The sequence below is a fragment of the Schistocerca americana genome, chromosome 1, assembly GCF_021461395.2.
Source record: "Schistocerca americana isolate TAMUIC-IGC-003095 chromosome 1, iqSchAmer2.1, whole genome shotgun sequence".
NCBI lineage: Eukaryota > Metazoa > Arthropoda > Insecta > Orthoptera > Acrididae > Schistocerca > Schistocerca americana.
The window spans coordinates 754,828,162-754,849,923 of NC_060119.1; the positions used below are offsets into that span (position 1 = coordinate 754,828,162).

The 21,762-nt window shown below is 38.0% G+C and overlaps 1 protein-coding gene across 4 annotated transcripts in view; it reads right to left on the bottom strand.

Annotated features, from left to right (window-relative positions):
• LOC124611375 (ATP-binding cassette sub-family C member 5-like) overlaps positions 1-21,762 on the bottom strand; it is a 515,589-nt gene that overhangs the window by 215,991 nt on the left and 277,836 nt on the right. For all 4 annotated transcript variants that reach the window (XM_047140243.1, XM_047140240.1, XM_047140242.1 and 1 more), the window contains one exon: positions 19,449-19,645. In XM_047140243.1, the coding sequence (XP_046996199.1) occupies positions 19,449-19,645 (197 nt within the window). The remainder of the gene's footprint in view (positions 1-19,448; positions 19,646-21,762) is intronic.

The following is a 21,762-nucleotide window of genomic DNA, read 5'->3' on the forward strand; positions in this document are numbered from 1 at the left end:
TAACAGTAGTCATTGGGTTAAAAAGTTCACAAAATTCCTTTTGCTGGAGAGTAGTCTTGGGATGAGACTGTCAAAACTATAGTGGCTGTCACAAAAATAGGCTCTGCAAAGTCATCTTACCATCCTACAGCACTGCCAGTTAGTGATAATTTCAGATGTTGGATAAAAAAGAGAGACACCTCTACTTTTAGTCTAGAATATGATGCAGTGCCTTCCAAAAGAAAATTCTGGGCAGCTGTTATGAAAATCAATAAATAAATAAAAACTAACATTACTAGAAATTTTGAAGAAAAATAGTTTTTTTACTTCAACCTATGAAAGAAACAGAACCACTGATATATTGAATTGAAAATAATATATGAACATCCTCAAAGTTTATACGTGCATGTGACAAATATTGTATCATGAAAACATAAAAGTATTCAAAGATAAAAACTAAAATACCATAAGAGGTGTCGTGCATGGGTACTTGTAGGCCGCTGCCAGGATTTTAGTTCTGACAGCTCAACTTAATACGGCTGAGAATATTCCCTATCATTTAAATTTTTTTTTATTTGTAGCTCTTACTGACCTTTCGTCACTGCAGCCATCACCCAGATCACCAATATGCACTACACAAAAGTAACTGCATGTACTTTCAGGCCAGTATTTCCATTTGTTGAGCAAAATATATTTTTGTGTGTGGTTTTGTGAAACCACAAATTTTATCAAAGTATACTACAAGATAATTGTCCTCAGCTCATAGTAAACACATCTTACACAAAACTTCATTCTTGCTGCATCAACCAAGTGAATGGAGAAGACAAGGAACGGGGGTATCTGAGCCAGAATAATTAATTTTTTTATAGTGATCACTCTATATTTTTCTAGCTGTCAGATATTTTCCTCTGTTGTAGCAATGAAGTAAAGTTCTATGACCTAATGGTTTGTCAAAAATCATTAAATTCTGTTAATTTCCATTTTCATTTATCCTTTTCTTGGAAAATCAAATCACATGCTAACATCTAGAGATTCTGGCAATGTTACTGCACTGTTAGCACAGAATACAGTCGATTTGGAAATACCACAAGGTTTTGTTGTCATTTTATGAACCTGTGCACAATTTGTATTATTCCTGGATTCTTCAGTGTTGCTCAGATAAGTAAAAAATCTTCAGTGCATTCGATACAACAATTTTACATTGTCTTTTCATCCTGTAGGCATACCAACCAGAGTAGCACTACCATGGGCATTTGCTCTTGAATTTCGCTCACTACCAAACACACATCAGTTCACCGTTACACAGAAGAATGAAACCACACATGAACACACACTATTGCATAGAAACACAGAACTTTCAGCTGGCACTGTCCTATTGTGCTGTTAGGTGACCATGTGGCAACAAAGATATGAGATGGGCAAATTACAGTGCTTACCACTGGTAGACTGCAGGGGGAAGGTGTGACCTTCAGGTGTCTAATTTTATGATGGCCACTCTAGTAAAGAAATCCCTGAGTACGAAATACTAGGTAACCAAAATTTTTCAGCCAAATGCAGTGCTTAGTGGTGTTACCTGTGATTTAAATTGTGTGGGGGAAAAAAATTAGTAACAAAAATAATGCAGAGATTATTGGAGATGCCAGGAACCGCTTTGACCAAAAATCTCAACTACACAATTGAGGTTCACATCAGGTACATAACTGGGAATGTTCCTCACACTAATCAGTGTCACTCTTTGGAAATATGACAAGCTAGGGATGAAGTGCTCATCGAAGCTTTCGGAGTTGCTTAACAGTGTGAGTCAATCATATATGAGAAAACTGATGCATCACCCTTTCACACGATCCCACCACAGATGACATGATCTACAGCTGAATGTTTCCGGGAAGAGACAACCTGATCAATTAATTTAAAGAAGCGTTCGATTTAAACCTAAACTTTCCATAAAAACCCTCCGCTTTTTAATACTTTCATTAGGTCTTTTTTCAGGATAAATTCTTTCTTAAGATAGCACAGTAGAATAACTACACACCCAGCAGCAACTATCACTCAAAAAAAAATATGACAGCTTGGACATTATAAATAGTAACAATCATAATAAATATGGACTTTCCTATCACAAAATATGAAGATTGTCAGATAAGAAAGATGACTTTCTCATATCCCTGTGGGAAATTAAAAATTTAAAGTTATTTCTACAGATGCACTATGTGTAAAAGAAAATTGTACGGCAGTCACAGAAACTGAAATGGTGCCCACAGATGGATATAAGATTGGATGACATTACATCAGGAAATGGGGAGTGGCTATCCACTAAAATAATGGAATGAAGTCCCAGGCCGCAAAAAAAAAAAAAAAAAAAAAAAAAAAAAAAAAAAAAAAAAAAAAAAAAAAAAAAAAAAAATTTACTACATTGAACAGGACTTTGAGCATTGTACTCCAGCAGTAAACTTGGATGGTAGTTTTGATGGTATACAGATCCCCAACAGTAAATATTTTAAATTTCATTACGCAATTAAGTGGTGTCTGAGAAGCAATACTGTGTGGATATTTCAATACTGATTTCACCTTGGCCAGTTCTGATAATGAGTACTTACAGTTGCTGATCTGCAGCTTTGGTTTGATTCCCACAGTATCATTCCCATCAGGAATAGAAAGACAGTGCACAGTGCCTGGTAGCTTTTTTTCTAGATCTGTGTTTTATGAAGTAGATATGAGTCCCATAATAAATTATCCATCTGTCTGTTATGGAGCAATAAACCATACACATCAATCAGGTTTAACTCAGAAGAAAAAACATTCACTTTCAGTGACTCAAAAGTCTTTTTCTCAAGTCATCATCATCATCATCATCAGTGTTCTGCCCAATGGAAGGTCTTCACTGTAGCTCTCCCACACAGCCCTATCATTAGCTACCCTCTTTGTTTTCCCATAATTGTTTCCTATCCTTACACTATCCATCATCTGATACCTTCTGCATCCTCTTTTGCTTCAACTCACCATTCCTAACATAGCATACATCAGTAAACAACCTCTTTTTATCCAGTGTCCAAATCAGTTGTGATTTCTCTTCCTGATACCTTTAAAATTTCTGTCTCTTCCCCCGCTCTTCTCAACACCGCATCAATTCTCACTCTGTATACACATTTTACCCCTTCCATCCTCCTCCAAATCCACATCTCAAATGCTTCTATTCTTCTTTCTTCCTCTTTCCTCAGTGTTCCTGTCTCACATCTGTATAATGCCATGCTCCATACGAGGCACTTCACCAGTCTCTTCCTCAGGTCCTTGTCCATGCACCCACATAGAAGCCTCTTATTATTATTAAATGCCTCCTTGGTAATTGCTATGTGTGTTTACACCTCCTTATTACTACACCTTATGTCATCTGTAATAATGCTTCCCAGATATTTGAAAGCACTAACTTGCTTTATATCTTCTTGTCCGAAGTTTATAATATTATTCTTGCTTTTTTTGCACTTACCATCATACATATTGTCTTTTTCTTATTAACTCTCATTCCAGATTCCTCACAGGCCTTATTTAAATCTTTTAGCATTCTAGTCATAATTCTTTCGCTCTCTGCTAAGATATCATATAATCCACAAATTGAATAGATTCTAACCTCTTACCACCAACCCACAGCACCAACCCACAGTCCTCTATTTTGTTCCAAAGGTTCCTGAGTAATATGCTCCAAATATATGTTAAACAGTATTGTGGAGAGGCAACAGCCTTGCCTCACCCCCGTTCCAACTGTGCTTTCCTCTGTCATCTTATTCCCATTCTGTACTTGTATTTTCTATAGTAGGTATAGGTTTTTAATCAGTCTTCTACCCCTCCAATTGACACCATTCTTCCTAAGAATATCCGTTAATTTATTCCACTGATGTCCATTAATTTATTCTACTGTGCTCTATCAAAGGCTTTCTCCATGTCAGTGAAAAGGGTATAAACTTCTCTTCCTATTTTAATGTATCTCTCACATATAATTCTCAGCAGTCCAACTGCACCTCTTGTACTTTTCTCTCTTTTAAATCCATACTGTTCCTCTGCAATATTTTATTCCAGTCTTCCATGAACTCTTCTATTTATCACTGTTAATAAAACTTTTGATGTATGACAAATCAAATCTATAGTTCTCAAGTCAAGCTCTGAAATTAGATCCTCTCTCCCTGATGTTCTTCCCATGCAGTGTTGCCTTTCATTGTCCTTTTAACCTCTATAATGTTCCACTCAAACCGTATAATATTCCCAAACCTTTACCCCTACCACAAAATTCCTACCCATGAAATCATCTCCCCTGTAAAATTTGCCCCATGTATCCACCCACTATCATCTACAACAACTTCACCAGTGGAAAATCCTATTATGTCAAGCTCACTTGTTGTTTGTCAACTAACTTGTATGGGCTAGAAAGTTTTTCATATAGACTTGACCACCATTATACAGGCTGAGCACATGAATGTGCATACAAAAACTGTCTGCCTTGGGGATATTCACTGACTAGTTGATGAAGCTGCTCTACAACATGATTTGAGAGACCTAATACCTGCTACATCACATGGGCTATTCGGACACTCTCACCCAATGCTAGTTTCCCTCCAGAAATGGGAACTTGCCCTCAAATACATTTTCACATCCCACCACCCTCCTGGACTTAATTTCCATTAACACATTCACCACTTCCTTTTTTCACTATACCCTTTTTTGCCATCTTCGTTTCCTTCCTTCTGCTATTTTTCTTATGTCTCATGTTCTTAATTGCACTATTCACTTCTCTTCCCCCTAAGCTATCTTTATTTCTAATTCTGCTCATCATTTCTGAACTGAAGTGCTTACCAATGTACCATCTCTGACCTATACTCTGACACCACCTTCATCTTTGTCTCCCCTTGTCCTCACTACAAGTAGGTTTATCTTGCCCTGGGGTCTGAGTGACCTTTCTTTCTTTTTTTGACTCATTCCACTCTATCCCTCTGTAATCCCTGATGAAGGAACTAGCAGTTGCAAAAGCTAGAATAATGCCATACCTTTTAATTTTGTGTGTGTCTATTGGCAATACTAAACATTTCATCTCTTCAAGGTAGGTATTGTCCAGCAAATGAGTCTCACATTTCTTTATTCTCTCAGTAGAATTTTCCTTTGGTACATATGTATAACCTTTGTTACAACATAATCACAGAAAACCAATCTGTCACTGTGGCTAATGACAAATTCTACTTACATTTTGTGTAATTTTGATATGATAAAAAATAGGGAAATTTGTTTACACTACAACAAGTGAGATGATCATAAAAAATAAGAAAATAAGACTCAACTTGCCCTTCTTTTTACTAAGTGATAAAATAAAGATATGAGTACTGGTCATCAATAACTATGTGCTAAATAAGATTATGGAACTACTTCAACTGTGCTTACAATAAAATACAAGATAATTTATATTCAACTAAACAGGTTTACATATTTCTATCACAGTTACATCAGCAATAATGCTGTAGATAATTTTGTGGAGTCTATGGCATTAACTGGTGGCTGTTAAATTCGATTAAGCAGAAACTGCAACTGAATAGTGTTAAATTATTTGCCTTTAAACACATGACAGCATGACTGATTTAAATCATTTTGTAAAAAGACTAGATATTTACAGCAATACTATCAACACAACTGTTTTATACCTATATTTATTGTTGTAAGTGGCACTGTTTTCTTTCCTTATGAAGAATGGGCCTTAATTTGATGCTCATATTACATTACATCAATCAAATTCCACAGGTCCTGTAGAGATAGTGCACTTTGATGTAGAGAGAGGTGAAAATGTACAGTTTATGTAAGGGCAACACAATGAAATGACTTAATAGTATTAATTTTATTATTTTATACTCTAATGCATTAATTTTACAGAGTTTCCATGAAGATACTCTTCAATGGATTAGAGTTCTTTAATCCTTTCTTTTGGAAAGGAGATCAATTAATATATGAAGTCCATTCAAAAAATTCTGGAACATTCGTGATTTCGTGCCAGTGGTGTGTTGGAGCATAATGTGGTTGGCATCCTTGCAAATGCCAGTGTTTAATGTGTAACTGCCAAAAGTTTCATTGTTTTATGTCTGTTAGTTATTGTTCACTGCTGCATTGAGTAGAATATTGTGTTGCACAATTTGTGAATCTTAAGATGACAGAGTTAGAGAAGCAATGTGTCTGCATCAAATTTTGCATGAAACTCAAGAAAGCATTTACAGAGACACACCGAAAGTTGCAGGAAGTCTACGGTGATGAGTGCTTAAGCTGCACTCGGTGTTACAAATGGTTCACACAGATAAAAAAATGACCAGATAAAAGTTAAAGATGACCCTTGTTTAGGATGCCCTTCAACATCTACCAACGAAGCTCACATCAGTAATGTCACCAAACTGTGCTGTCAGAGAGAGTGCAGAAGAATGTAACACTTCAGTTGGATCATGTCATTAAATCCTTACATCTTGGACCGCATTGTGTAGCTGCCAAGCTCGTCACACAGCTCATGAGCCAAGACCAAAAAGACCTTTGCCTCAAAAACTGTGAAGAGGTTTTGGATCATGCAATAAGAATAAGATGTTCCTTAAGTGTGTCTATGGTTATGATGCTGAGACCATGGTTCAGTCTTCAAAATGGTTTGGGAAAGGCTCTCCAAGACCAAAAAATGCTTATCATGTCAGGTCAAATGTCAAAACCATGCTGATAGTTTTTTTTTACTTTGAAGGATTAATTCATCATGAATTTGTAATACAGCAACAAACTTTTAATCAATGTTATTATCAAGATATGTTGCGAGAAAATGTGAGAAGGAAATGACCTACAATGTTGCAATACAATTCATGGCTCTTGCATCATGATAATGCACCCATACATTCACCCCTAGTAGTGTGTGACTATTGCACAAAAAACGATATCACTGTGCTGCCTCATCCTCTCTACTCTCCACTCTTAGCTCCTGCAGACTTTTTTATTTGAAAAGTTGGGAATGCTGTTGAAAAGATGAAGATTTGCAACGACAGATGAGATAAAACAAAATTTGCACGATCCAGCAAGAGGTGTGCCAAGACCGCTTTGGGAAGTGGAAAAAGCATTGGGAGCAGTGTTTCAGTTGTGGAGGAGAGTATTTTGAAGGAGACCATGCACAATAAGTAAAAGGTAAATGTAAAAAAAAAATTGTGGACAAAGTTCTGAAATTTTTTGAACAACCCTTATACGTATTGTGAAACAGTTCACAAAACAATGTGTTTTTTGAAGAGTGGTTTGCAGGAAGTTCTAGAACTAACACCAAATACAATTTTAAAAACATACTTCCATATTCTGAAAATGTTATTTCTGTAAATTTGGTTTCCTGAAATTTGAATGGTAATGTACAGAACACTCAAGTTTCTTCATTTTTAAATTACTTACAGTAGCAATCATGTTCACTATAAATGTAACTAAAAAGGCCTTTAATTAAAACTTACATGAGAGTTTTCCAATTGAAGGTTAAGATCTGCCTGAAACCCACAAAACTTGTCACTATTTATTTATTGTATTTCATTGCTTGAGTAGACTACTTCTAAGGCCTGTGTAGTTGTATAAGAAGTATCAACACATTTATCATTAATTAAAAAAAAATTGTGGGAGTTCACATTCACACTACACAAACCTCCATCCTGCAAACCCTGTTTTCACCACTGAAGAAATAAATGTCTTAAATGTGTCATATGCAGTTCTTATGCTTCATGTTTAGGAGGCTATGAAGTGAGAGTTACACCTCAACAATCAAAATAAAAACTGAATACACTTGTTTATGTTTCAGGATTCTTATTCAAAACACAAGCTGCTCATCAGCGGTAACAATGTACCTTGGAATATATAATTGCTATTGATGTACAGAATCATTTTTGGCTCAATTCTACAATTAAAAAAAAAACTATTTAAGTACAGAAAAAGGTTATCAGAGTGATAAAGCAAACTAAATGTGAGGATTTATATACACACCCATTTCAAAAACCTGAAAAATACTGCCTCTGTCTAGTTTGTACATTGTATTGTACTAATCTTTACATGAGGTCCAAACATAACTATGATTTACACTCATACAAAACAAGCCAGAAGTTTAACTTACACATAAATGCAGTAAGTACAGAGTTATAAAAAAGTGAGTTATACTGTACTGGAGTTAATTTATATGACAGCAAACCTTGTTACTTAAAATGCATATCGACATTAGGTACATTTAAAGTAAAGTTGAAACAGTTCAGGATTGACCACTGTTTCTACTCTGTCTCTGAATTTCTGGAGCATCATTATAAGCAAATCTGATTTACTAAATATTGTTAATTATATAATTATGTATTATATAAATTTATATTATTATTTATGTTGATTGTGTTGATCATGTAGTCACACCTAACAACTACTGGAATTATAAATAAATTGAACTACCCTTGACTTGCCCTATACCATATGTACAAACAATGTAGTACTTCACATTATATTATTATGTACCTTGATTGTGCTAATCATGTAGTCTCACTTAATAACTAAATATGTACAAACAATGTACTAAAAGGATTTACTGGACCAAAAATAAAATAAATAAATAAAAAGTAGTGAACTGTATTTACTAAGACTTGTCAAATTCAATTACAACTAATTCCACTGAGCCATGTGTTTATGTTTTCAAATGCTTCAATATCTACTTTTTCAGTAAGAGCACTGGTACTAACTTTTATTTCTATACCCCTATCATCTGTAACAAGGTTAAGACTGGCATCGTCTGATAGTTCAAATTGAGGATTATTTATGTGTCTCATAACAGAAGGCCCAAAACAGAATCATATGTTACACCATGTCAGATTGCCTGAAATTACAAATTCGTGTTGCAGTGCAATTAATGTGAAACTAATATACACTACTTTCTCTGAAAAACCACGAAACTGCAGGCTTATATGTAAACATAATGGTTCACACAATCAAATGGATGATCAAAGTCATAAAATATTCCAAACAATAATACGTTTGAATTATTGATTGTTATATATGACAACTGTCAAGGTAAACCTAGCCTGTTGAATGATAATCCTCTTTGAAATCCAAGTTGTGTGCTACTGCTACCTCTTTTGTTTTCTAAGCGTTTAGTAATTCCACTGTATACTGCTGCAAAGTTCTTGGCAAAATTTAAATAATGCCAGGAGCGAAGGTTAGTTAATTAGTTAGTTACATACTCGACAGATCATTTGAACGATTCTTTTGTTGAAAAGATGTGGAGTGAAGCAGTTTACATGAAACAAATCCATGGAATAGAAGGAGTTTTCTAAGGTAAATGATTTTAGTTTAGATTTAAAACTTGCTTCGCTACCTATCAGACATTTTATGATATTGGATAAATGATCACAAATTTGTATGCTCAATAGTGACCTCCTTTATGAGCCACTGACAGCTTTAATCATGGATAATACAGGTAATTTTTTCTGCCCAGTGTTGTAGTTGTGGACATCGCCATTTTTCTCAAATTGTCATCGATTCTTTATGACAACTTTCTTTAGCCAATATATATACTGTGATGATGCTGTTAAAATGCCTAACTACATGAAGACTTGCCCACATGATGATCACTAGTGAACACCATGTATTATTCTTACTGCTCAATGGCAGGAGATTGATTCACTTGTTTCCAAGACTAGCAACTATACTAAGAGCAAAAGTAGTTGAACTTCATTGATTCAGAAGTTGACTAATACACTTCTTCCAATTTCAGTTTTCATTAATATGTACACCCAAAAATTTGGAGCATTCTTCCCAATTTACTGACTCCTGTTCATTTGGTACATCAGTTGTTGGTAAGACTCTATTTGTTGTACAGAATTAAATATAGTGTGTCTCCTAAACATTAAGGGAGAGTCCATTTTCAGAGAAACACTTAATAATTCTGTGAAAAACATCATTAACAACCTCATCTGTTACTTTCCTCTCATGGGATTTATTACAACACTAGTATCATCTTCAAACAGTAACCATTTCTCCATGTGGAATGTTAAGTGGAAAGTAATTCACATACGAGAACATTTATTAAGTAATGCAATACATTTTTTTTTTATTTTTCTGAAAGCAGGCCGGTTTTATTCAGAATTCTAATATACCATATTATTTCCCACTCTTTTGACTACAAAACCCTAGTTTTCAACATAATGTCTGCTCAAAGCATGCCACCTTACTGGAAGGCCTGTGTGCATGCATGGTACACTCTACTGGTCATCATAGGAGCCAACGTCTTGCTGCATCAATAACCTCCCCATTGTACAAGTACCGCTTCCCATGGAGTGTGTCCTTCATTGAGCCAGACAGTTGGAAGCCAGAAGGTGCAAACAAATATAAATTCTGTACTAATTATAAACATCTGGAAGACAAAATAATAATAATCTTTAAGTATCTATTTGGTTCTAGTCAGAAACATGTTAGCAAAACCAGCCCTTAATTAATTCCAAAGCAATTAACAGTTTTGTCAAAAGTATTCTTTGCAAAACGATATATGTTAATTTTATGATTTAAACAGATAATTTGGTCTAACTTTTGTAGTAGAAGAAAACGTTAAGAAGAACCAATTATTCGATGTATTCAGTTAATCGAATTAGTTAAGTTTTAATTGTAATTTCTGTAAATTAAACTTCAAACAATGTGTAGTTTCAGCACCTATTATTGTGATGATATATAAGGGCCCAATTTTTGGTCAGGAGTCAGTCAGTCCACAGCCGAGTTTCAGACGAAGAACCTGTGTTGCTTAGAATGACAACAATGTATCAACTTAACAGTGCTCCCTGCCGCAGTTGGATAAGCAGCTGCCAGCAGCAAGTCGTATACTCTTAACTCACTTATTTGTTACATAGTTTAATTCCTAATTTCCTTGGGTGTTTTTTGGTACTTGCATTGTTTAATTCATAAATTTCGGGCATATTATAGTATTTGAGAGTTGTAGCATTGCGCTTTAGTACATGAATAGTGTAAATTCGCGTAGTCGTCTGTCTTCTGTTTTTGTTTTGAACGGCCAGTGTCAGTTGGTCATAGCCAGTGTGCTCCCTGCTGCTGTTGGATAAGCAGCTGCCAGCAGCAAGTCGTATACTATTAGCTCACTTATTTGTTACATAGTTTAATTCTTAAATTCGTTTCGTGTTTTTTGGCACTTGCATTGTTTAATTCATAAATTTCAGGCGTATTATAGTATTTGAGAGTTGTAGCATCGCGTTTTAGAACCTGAATAGTGTAAAATCATGTAGTCTCCTCCTGCCGCCGAGCAGTGTGACGGCAGTGCGCAAGTAGCAGCATTACTGCATTTAATTCGCAATCTTGTATCTTTATAACCATTTAAATTTTGTGTCTAATTGTTTGTGCTCTCTGTAGATTAGTTCAGATGTTCTTTGCACAACAGTATTTAGCACGGATAGGGACTGTGACTGCTGTGTTCGGATGCGGGCTGAGTTGACATCCCTTCACTCCCAGCTTCAGGCAGTGTTGGCTTTGGTCAGACAGCTTGATGCCAATGGGCATCACTGTGGCGGTCTGGATGGGGGTTTGTCGGGTACGGCCAGCTCGTCCCACGCATCCCCAGATCGGAGTACGGCTGTGGCTGCCCAGGATGCTGCCCACATTGAGGCTGACCTCTCACCCATGGTAGAGTGGGAGGTCTTCTCGAGGTGTGGCAGGGGGCGAAAGACATTCCGGAGGGCTGAACGGAAGGCCTCTCCAGTTTGTCTGACGAACCACTTTCAGGCTCTGTCTCCGGCTGATACTGATCTTCGGCCGGACGTGGCTGCTTGTCCTGTTCCAGAGGTTGCCCCTCAGTCTACAAGATCTGGGCGGTCGCAGAGGGTGGGCTTACTGGTAGTTGGGAGCGCCAGCGTCAGGTGCGTAATGGAGTCCCTTAGGGATATGGCAGCAAGAGAGGGGAAAAAAAAACAATGTGCACTCCGTGTGCATACCAGGCGAGTCATTCCAGATGTGGAAAGGGTCCTTCCGGATGACATGAAGGGTACAGGGTACACCAATCTGCAGGTGGTCGCTCATGTCGGCACCAATGATGTGTGTCGCTATGGATCAGAGGAAATCCTCTCTGGCTTCCGTAGCTATCGGATTTGGTGAAGACTGCCAGTCTCGCTAGCGGGATGAAAGCAGAGCTCACCATCTGCAGCACTGTCGACAGGACTGACTGCGGACCTTTGGTACAGAGCCGAGTGGAGGGTCTGAATCAGAAGCTGAGATGGTTCTGCGACTGTGTGGGCTGCAGATTCCGTGACTTGCGCCGTAGGGTGGTGGGGTTTCGGGTTCCACTGGATAGGTCAGGAGTCCACTACACACAACAGGTGGCTACACAGGTAGCAGGGGTTGTGTTGCATGGACTGGGCGGTTTTTTAGGTTAGATGGCCTCGGGAAAGTACAGAAAGGGCAACGGCCTCAAAGGGTGGGGGGCAAAGTCAGGACATGCGGGGACCAAGCAGCAATCGGTATTGTAATTGTAAACTGTTGAAGCTGCATTGGTAAAGTAGCAGAACTTCAAGCGCTGATAGAAAGCACCGAAGCTGAAATCGTTATAGGTACGGAAAGCTGGCTGAAGCCAGACATAAATTCTGCCAAAATTTTTACAAAGGCACAGATGGTGTTCAGAAAGGATAGATTGTATGCAACCAGTGGTGGTGTGTTTGTCGCTGTTAGTAGTAGTTTATCCTGTAGTGAAGTAGAAGTGGATAGTACCTGTGAATTATTATGGGTGGAGGTTACACTCAACAACTGAGCTAGGTTAATAATTGGCTACTTTTACCTTCCTCCCGACTCAGCAGCATTAGTGGCAGAACAACTGAGGGAAAATCTGGAATACATTTCACATAAATTTTCTCAGCATGTTATAGTCTTAGGTGGAGATTTCAATTTACCAGATATAGACTGGGACACTCAGATGTTTAGGATGGGTGGTAGGGACGGAGCATCGAGTGACATTATACTGAGTGCACTATCCGAAAATTACCTCGAGCAATTAAACAGAGAACCGACTCGTGGAGATAACATCTTGGACCTACTAATAACAAACAGACCCGAACTTTTCGACTCTGTAAGCGCAGAACAGGGAATCAGTGATTATATGGCTGTTGCAGCATCCCTGAATATGGAAGTAAATAGGAATATAAAAAAAGGAGGAAGGTTTATCTGTTTAGCAAGAGTAATAGAAGGCAGATTTCAGACTACCTAACAGATCAAAACGAAAATTTCTGTTCCGACACTGACAATGTTGAGTGTTTATGGAAAAAGTTCAAGGCAATCGTGAAATGCGTTTTAGACAGGTACGTGCCGAGTAAAACTGTGAGGGATGGGAAAAACCCATCGTGGTTCAACAACAAAGTTAGGAAACTACTGTGAAAGCAAAGAGAGTTTCACTGCAAGTTTAAGCACAGCCAAAACCCCTCAGACAAACAGAAGCTAAAAGATGCCAAAGTTAGCGTAAGGTGGGTTATGCATGAAGCGTTCAGTGAATTCGAAACTAAAATTCTATGTACCGACTTGACAGAAAATCCTAGAAGTTCTGGTCTTACGCTAAATCAGTAAGTGGCTCGAAACAGCATATCCAGACACTCTGGGATGATGATGGCATTGAAACAGACGATGACACGCGTAAAGCTGAAGTACTAAACACCTTTTTCCAAAGCTGTTTCACAGAGGAAGACCACACTGCAGTTCCTTCTCTAAATCCTCGCACAAATGAAAAAATGGCTGACATCGAAATAAGTGTCCAAAGAATAGAAAAGCAACTGAAATCACTCAACAGAGGAAAGTCCACTGGACCTGACAGGATACCAATTCGATTCTACACTGAGTACGCGAAAGAACTTGCCCCCCTTCTAACAGCCGTGTACCGCAAGTCTCTAGAGGAATGGAATGTTCCAAATGATTGGAAAACAGCACAGGTAGTCCCAGTCTTCAAGAAGGGTCGTCGAGCAGATGCGCAAAACTATAGACCTATATCCCTGACATCGATCTGTTGTAGAATTATTTGCTCATGTATCATGTCATTTCTGGAAACCCAGAGTCTTCTCTGTAGGAATCAACATGGATTCCAGAAACATTGATCGTGTGAGACTCAACTCGCTTTATTTGTTCATGAGACCCAGAAAATATTAGATACAGGTTCCCAGGTGGATGCCATTTTCCTTGACTTCTGGAAGGCGTTCGACACGGTTCCACACTGTCGCCTGATAAACAAAGTAAGAGCCTAAGGAATATCAGACCAGCTGTGTGGCTGGATTGAAGAGTTTTTAGCAAACAGAACACAGCATGTTGTTCTCAATGGAGAGACGTCTACAGACGTTAAAGTAACCTCTGGTGTGCCACAGGGGAGTGTTATGGGACCATTGCTTTTCACAATATATATAAATGACCTAGTAGATAGTGTCGGAAGTTCCATGCGGCTTTTCACAAATGATGCTGTAGTATACAGAGAAGTTGCAGCATTAGAAAATTGCAGCAAAATGCAGGAAGATCTGCAGCGGATAGACACTTGGTGCAGGGAGTGGCAACTGACCCTTAACATAGACAAATGCAATGTATTGCGAATACATAGAAAGAAGGATTCTTTATTGTATGATTATATGATAGCGGAACAAACACTGGTAGCAGTTACTTCTGTAAAATATCTGGGAGTATGCGTGCGGAACGATTTGAAGTGGAATGATCATATAAAATTAATTGTTGGTAAGGCAGGTACCAGGTTGAGATTCATTGGGAGAGTCCTTAGAAAATGTAGTCCATCAACAAAGGAGGTGGCTTACAAAACACTCGTTCGACCTATACTTGAGTATTGCTCATCAGTGTGGGATCCGTACCAGGTCGGGTTGACAGAGGAGATAGAGAATATCCAAAGAAGAGTGGCACGTTTCATCACAGGGTTATTTGGTAAGCGTGATAGCGTTACGGAGATGTTTAGCAAACTCAAGTGGCAGACTCTGCAAGAGAGGCGCTCTGCATCGCAGTGTAGCTTGCTGTCCAGGTTTCAAGAGGGTGCGTTTCTGGATGAGGTATCGAATATATTGCTTCCCCCTACTTATACCTCCCATGGAGATCACGAATGTAAAATTAGAGAGATTTCAGCGCGCACAGGGGCTTTCCAGCAGTCGTTCTTCCCGCAAACCATACGTGACTGGAACCGGAAAGGGAGGTAATGACAGTGGCACATAAAGTGCCCTCCGCCACGCACCGTTGGGTGGCTTGCAGAGTATAAATGTAGATGTAGATGTAGATGAAATAATTGTTACACCAGTAGGCCATGCATTAAAGCAATGACAGTGACTGTTCAATGTATTTGAAGAACTGTGAACTATGGGGTTATGTTTTTACTGCTCGTAGATGTTCAACAGTAAACTATTGTAGCAGTATGCCAAGGTTCGCCTGCAAACTATTAATGAGGCTTATGGAAAGTTTAAATAATAGTGCACTGTCCATACATATATAACTGTGTATTATTGGGGGGTTGTGCAAAGTGAAAGTAAACTACAGTGAAACGCAAATGTGTACCTGTTGGTTACATCATTTACAGTCAGTGTCCAAATTACAAAACCCATTTTTCAACCAGTGTAGAAAAACAGTACCTCAACACTGAGGACAACAAATGAAGGAATAAACAAAGCAGGCAGAATTGCTACAACGTATAGTGCCGTCACCTCTTGAAACTTCATGAAACTGTAAGTGATGAAGCGAGGGTATTCTATTATGTCCCACAACAAACTCCACATTTTGTCATCCTAAACTAACCGAGGAAAAAATGTGTTGCAGGAGAGCTTCTGTGAAGTTTGGAAGGTAGGAGACAAGGTACTGGCGGAATTAAAGCTGTGGGGATGGGGCGTGAGTCGTGCTTGGGTAGCTCAATTGGTAGAGCACTTGCCTGCAAAATGCAAAGGTCCCGAGTTCGAGTCTCGGTCCGGCACACAGTTTTAATCTGCCAGGAAGTTTCACATCAGCACACGCTCCACTGTAGAGTGAAAATTTCATTCTATTCTCATTTGTTTGTTCTGAATGGCCAGCGACTATTGGTCATAGCTCAGTCAAGCTCCACCTCTGTTCGTTAAACATCAGGAGTGTAGCAAGTTACATATTTATGTATGCTTTATAGTTAAGTCTTGGGTTATTAGTACTAGGATAGATAGGATGTGGGCATGCTGTGCATGAATGGAGGAGGAGCTGGACACAGTTCATGAATAATAGAACATGGGTTTGGGCATGGTCAGACATCTTCACGCTGCTACCTCAGGATAGAGCGGTGACAGAGAATCTGGCACATCACATAGGATATATCAGGTGTACATCAACCTGTACGTGGACTTCTGGCCACTCCTTCAGTATGGTTCTAGCAGGCACATGGGGACAGGGGTTTGCTACTTATCAAGAGCTCCAATGTTAGGCACATTATGGAGGCCCTTGGGTGAAAAGCATCTGGCACTGGAAATTTGTCTAATGTGCGCTCTGTATGTCTATCAGGTGGCCTCATCTGGGATGTGACAGAGGGACTGCCTGCAACAACTGAGGGTGCAAGGTACAGTCCTCTGCAAGTCATGGCTTACCTCAGTACTGACGACATTTGTCACTTTGGTTCTGAGGCCAACCTCAGTTCATATGGATGACTGGCAGAAGTAGTCAAGACTGGTGGCCAAACTCGTCGGGTGCAAGCAGAGATCACAATTTGCAGCATCACACCCAGAGTTGATCAAGGTCCTTTTGTTTGGAGGGTCTCAACAAAAGCACCATTGTTGATAGTCTTGGCTGCAGATTTCTGTATCTCTGTTATGAGGCAGAGAATTGTAGGACTCCCCTTGATAGGTCAGGGGTGCTCTAGACAAAGGAAGTACGAAGTAGGAGAGCAGAGTACTTGTACAGTGCACAGGCATTTTTGTTTGGCTAACCAGTAGTTTGGGTTCTCTGATGAATGTTTGTCAGTTGATGCGCAAAGAGTAAAATCAGATTGCACACAAAGTTTTAACATCAAATTGTAGAATTATTAATTACAAAGTTCCTGAATTTACTGCACTCCAGAAAATTGTTACACTCAAATTATTCTTGGAACTGAGACTGGCTGAAATGTATAGAAAGCTCCAAAATGTTTAATGAGGCATGGTACAGATATCTGAAAGACATATTAGATGCCACAGGAGGGTGAAAAGTTATTACAGTTGATAAAAATATTGTGTCTATAGAAGTTGAAATTGAGTCTAACTGTGACATTTTCTGGACACAAAGAAACTATCAGACTTTTTTAGAATCATTCAAAGAAAGGATGCACTCATTAGCACAGAAATAGCCAGATCATGCAATACTAGTTGGAGGTGACTTTGATATACTGAGTATAGACTGGGACAGCCACAGATTCACTGCAGGTGATAAGGACAGACAGTCTTGTGAGGCAGTGTTGAACACATTTTCTGAATACTGTCAAGAGCAGCTAGTTGAACAGCCCACAAACAATGAAAACATTTAAGACCTTGTAGCTATAAACAGGCTTGACCTTACTGACAGTGTTCGTACAGAGAAAGGGATTAGTGAAATAATGCCATCACAGTAATGGTGATTACTAAAGCTGTAAATCCATCAAGAAGGCTAGGCGAGTATTTTGGTTAGAAAGAGCAGACAAGCAGTTGTTAGCATCCCACTTAGACGGTGAATGGCTATCATATTGTTCCAATATGATGAACACAGATGAATTATAGGGAAGCTTTAAACTGATTGTAAATCATACTCTGGAGAAGTATGTCCTGAGTAAGTGGATTAAGCATGGAAAAGACACATCATGTTTTAATAGCAAAATTTCGAAAATGATGAGTTAACAGAGACAGTTGCACTTTTGGTTCAAAAAAGAATGCATAAATGATGATAGACTAAAGTTCTTAGAAATTCATGTATTTGTAAAAAGATCAATGCTTGAAGCAAGAAACAACTTCCACTGTCATACCTTAGCAAAAGATCTTGTGAAGAACCTGAGAAAATTCTGGTTCTACATAAAAATGATAAGCAGGTCTAATGCTTCTATCCAGTCACTAGTTGATCAGTCTGCTGTGGCAATAAAAGACATCAAAAGGATACCTGAAGTTTTAAATTTCTCAGTTCAGAAATCATTCACATAGAACTGTATAAATCTACCACTGCACATTCTCTCAAATAGAGGACATAGTAATAGGCATCCCTGGTGTAAAGGGTCAACTGAAAGAATTGAAAACAAATAAGTCCCCAAGTCTGGATAGAATCCCTATTTGGTTTCACAGAGAGTACTCTACATTGGCCCCTTACTCAGCCTGCATTTATCGTGAATCTCTTGTCCAATGCAAACTCTCAAGTGAGTGGAAAAAATGCATTTCTTTCTGTATATTAGAAGGCTACAGGAACGAATTTGCAAAATTACAGACCAATATCCCTAGCATTGGTTTCCTGCAGAATTCTTCAGCTTATTCTGAATACAATAAATTATCTTGAGAAAGGGAAGTTTCTGCCCACAAATCAACATGGATTTAGAACGCATCACTTGTTCGGAACTCAGCTTGCTCTTTTCTGACATGATATTCTTTGAACCATGGATGAAGAGCAAGAGGCAGATTTCATATTCCTACATTTCTAGAAATCGTTTTACATGTGCCCCACTACAGACTGTTAACAAAGATGCAAGCATACTGATTAGGTTCCCAGGTATAAGAATGGCTTGATGACTTCTTAGTAACAGACCACAATATGTTGACTTTGATAGCGTGAGAAAGGCATCTCTGTTACCTCTCCAAATTAACGGATATCTGCTGTTAATTATTACAGAGCAATCTTCAGCTCACTATTGTTAAGAGGTTTTGTCAGTCCAGCTCTGTTTTTGCTGTTGCAGAATTTAGCCTGCATGATTATTGTTCATAACTTTTTTATGCAGAAAACTGTAAATCAGAACACACCTGGCAGTGCCAGCAGTTCTTTTGAAATATTAATAAAACAGTAATCATTTCAGCTCACTGACATAATTATTTTTTGTGTTAACAATGAGTGATAACACTTAGAAATTGCTTGTGCTGGCTTCCCTCTTTTGTCATGTGTATCATTAAACAAAGAAGTCGAATAAATTACCCTGGCTTTGAATCTCCAAGTACAACAAAAACAATACATATGGTGAGTTGTACTTTAACATGTTGACTACCCCAATTAACACAAGAAAGCCTGAGCTTTGTCATTTCAGATTAGTACATTAAGCTGCAGGTGATGGTATAACAGTTTCTACAATAACATATAATAGCATATAGTTAGTAGCTTACAGGAAAGTTCAACTTAAGTAAGATGTGTCATTATGTACATTGCCCTGATGCACCTTGTAAAGAGAATGTCAACAACAGTTGCTATTATCACTAGTACAATTACTATCCCCACCACCACAACCACCAGCACCAACACTGATATTGCTTTCTCTCTCATACCGTTTAGCCTCAAATGTTTCTCCAAACAATACATTCTCCTTCAGAGTTGCATTTTGTATCCAAGCTTCTTGGCTAACATAAGCACAGGAGCCATCCCTAAATACATGTCCTGAAGTAATTCTCATTTGTCCAAGTGCTGCTAAGAGTAATGACGTTTTTCCAGAACCAACAGGACCACAAATACCAATCAGCTGACCCTATTCAAAACAAAAGATAAGTAATGGTTAAAATTTCTGAGGACTTTGGTGGTCTTTACAACGATAAGCAACGCCAACACCAATTTTCTTATTTTTAAAAGTATTGTCTTAATGAGAGCACACATAGTAGTAAGTCTGTTTCCACGGAAAGAACACATTTATCATCACATCTTATGGGTATTCAGCACAGACTCTAGAACATATAGATTCTTTGTCACAGCTATAAAAAAATGTGCAATGTTTAAATAGCAAAATGGGTGAAACAGAAGAGCTCCTAAATGACTGTTAAGGCATCACTAGGCACAGCTCACAGAAAAACAATCAAGAAGTATTCGAATTACATATTTTGAATTATCTATGTAAAGGAAAACATTAATTTATGTATACGATACACCACAATTTGATAATTTCTCCTAGGTTTTAGAAAATCTTGAGTGATTCTAAATAAAATCAAAAATCAATCAAAATGCATTGTCATGCACCCTAACTCACATAAATTTCACAAATGAAAGTGAAAAAAAAGAAGTAATCTGGTTAATTTATCAGTATTTTATATTATATCATCAAATGTATGAGACAACACATGTTCTACAACTCCATCTATATTCTGCAATCTGACCTACAATATGTAGCAGAAAGTACTTCAGTGAAAATCATCAATTGACAATATAATGTAAATGGATAGATAAAAAAATTTACTCACCAAGCAGTCGCAGGAGAACACACACACACACACACACACACACACACACACACACACACACACACAAGTTTAACTTTGATAAGATTTCAGAGACAATATCTCCTTCTTCTGACAGAAGAGGTGAAGGGAAAGAAAGAGGGTGAAAGGAAAGGACTGGAGAGGCTTAGGGAATGGGTACACTTCAGGAAAGTCATTCCGGGTCAGAGGAGACTTACTGCACAGGATGAGAAGGAAAGTCTCTCCTGACTCAGGGTTCTGGATGACTTTTCTGAACTGTTGTACCCCTTTCCCTAAATCTCTCCAGCCCTTTTCCTTCACCCCTCTTTCTTCCTCTTCAACTCTTCTGCCAGAAGAATGAGCCATTGGTCCCGAATGGTTGTAAGAGTTAAACCTTCTTGTGTGTGTGTTCTCCTGCCGCTGCTTGGTGAGTAGATTTTTTTATCTGACCAGTTAATATTATGAAGTATTTCAGGTGTTACTGTTATTTGCACTTATTCATGTTTTACTGGGAAATGGTATTGGGAAGAGCAGCTGCTGGTAATTCAAATCAGCTCAATTTTTTTCTGATAAAACCGCCACAGCCATGTTACAAGATAAATGGGAATGATGATAATCTACTGACTGACTCTTCTCAGACTATAGGTTCTTGTAATTTTATCTGTAGATCTCTCCCTGAGTCAGAAGACATCTACCATGAGGTGGAGGAGCAACTCCATAACATTCTCACACTTATGAAGGAAACCTACAAAAAAACATCAACTACCCTTTGGATCTTCTCCACATCCCCTATTAATCCTACCCGACATAAGTCCCAGGCACATAAGCCATACTCAAGACTCCTTCGCATGAGAATTCTGTGAGCCATATTTCCTTAGGATCATCCAATGAACATGTCTGGCATCTTCCTTTCCAACACCTTGTAATGTATGGCTGTTCCCTTTAAATTATTCTGGACATATATTCCTAGATACTTAATAGTAGCTTTATGAAATAAAAACTGATCATATATTTAATGAAAGACATACATACCACTATGTAATTTTCTACAAAGAATATGGCACATTCTTTCTGTGTTATTTTACCTCTAGCATTAATCATACCTGCTAAAACACCTTTTCTTTTGACATACTCTACATGGCTTTATAAATCTCATGTAATTACTTCCAGGATCTTATTATCTTCATTGCTAACTATTTATGTCTGCAATTCATCTTTTCAACATTGTACCCTCTAGTTTGTCAAAAACGGCTAAGATAATACAAATAACAGTGTGCAAGAACATTTATTTAACAATATGGCATTTTCCACAGTCATTATATGATGACTACAAACATATAAAAATAATAAATACCTTTCACAGATTACATACTTGAATGACTTAATGAAGATTCTTGTCATTTGACATTCACTTGTC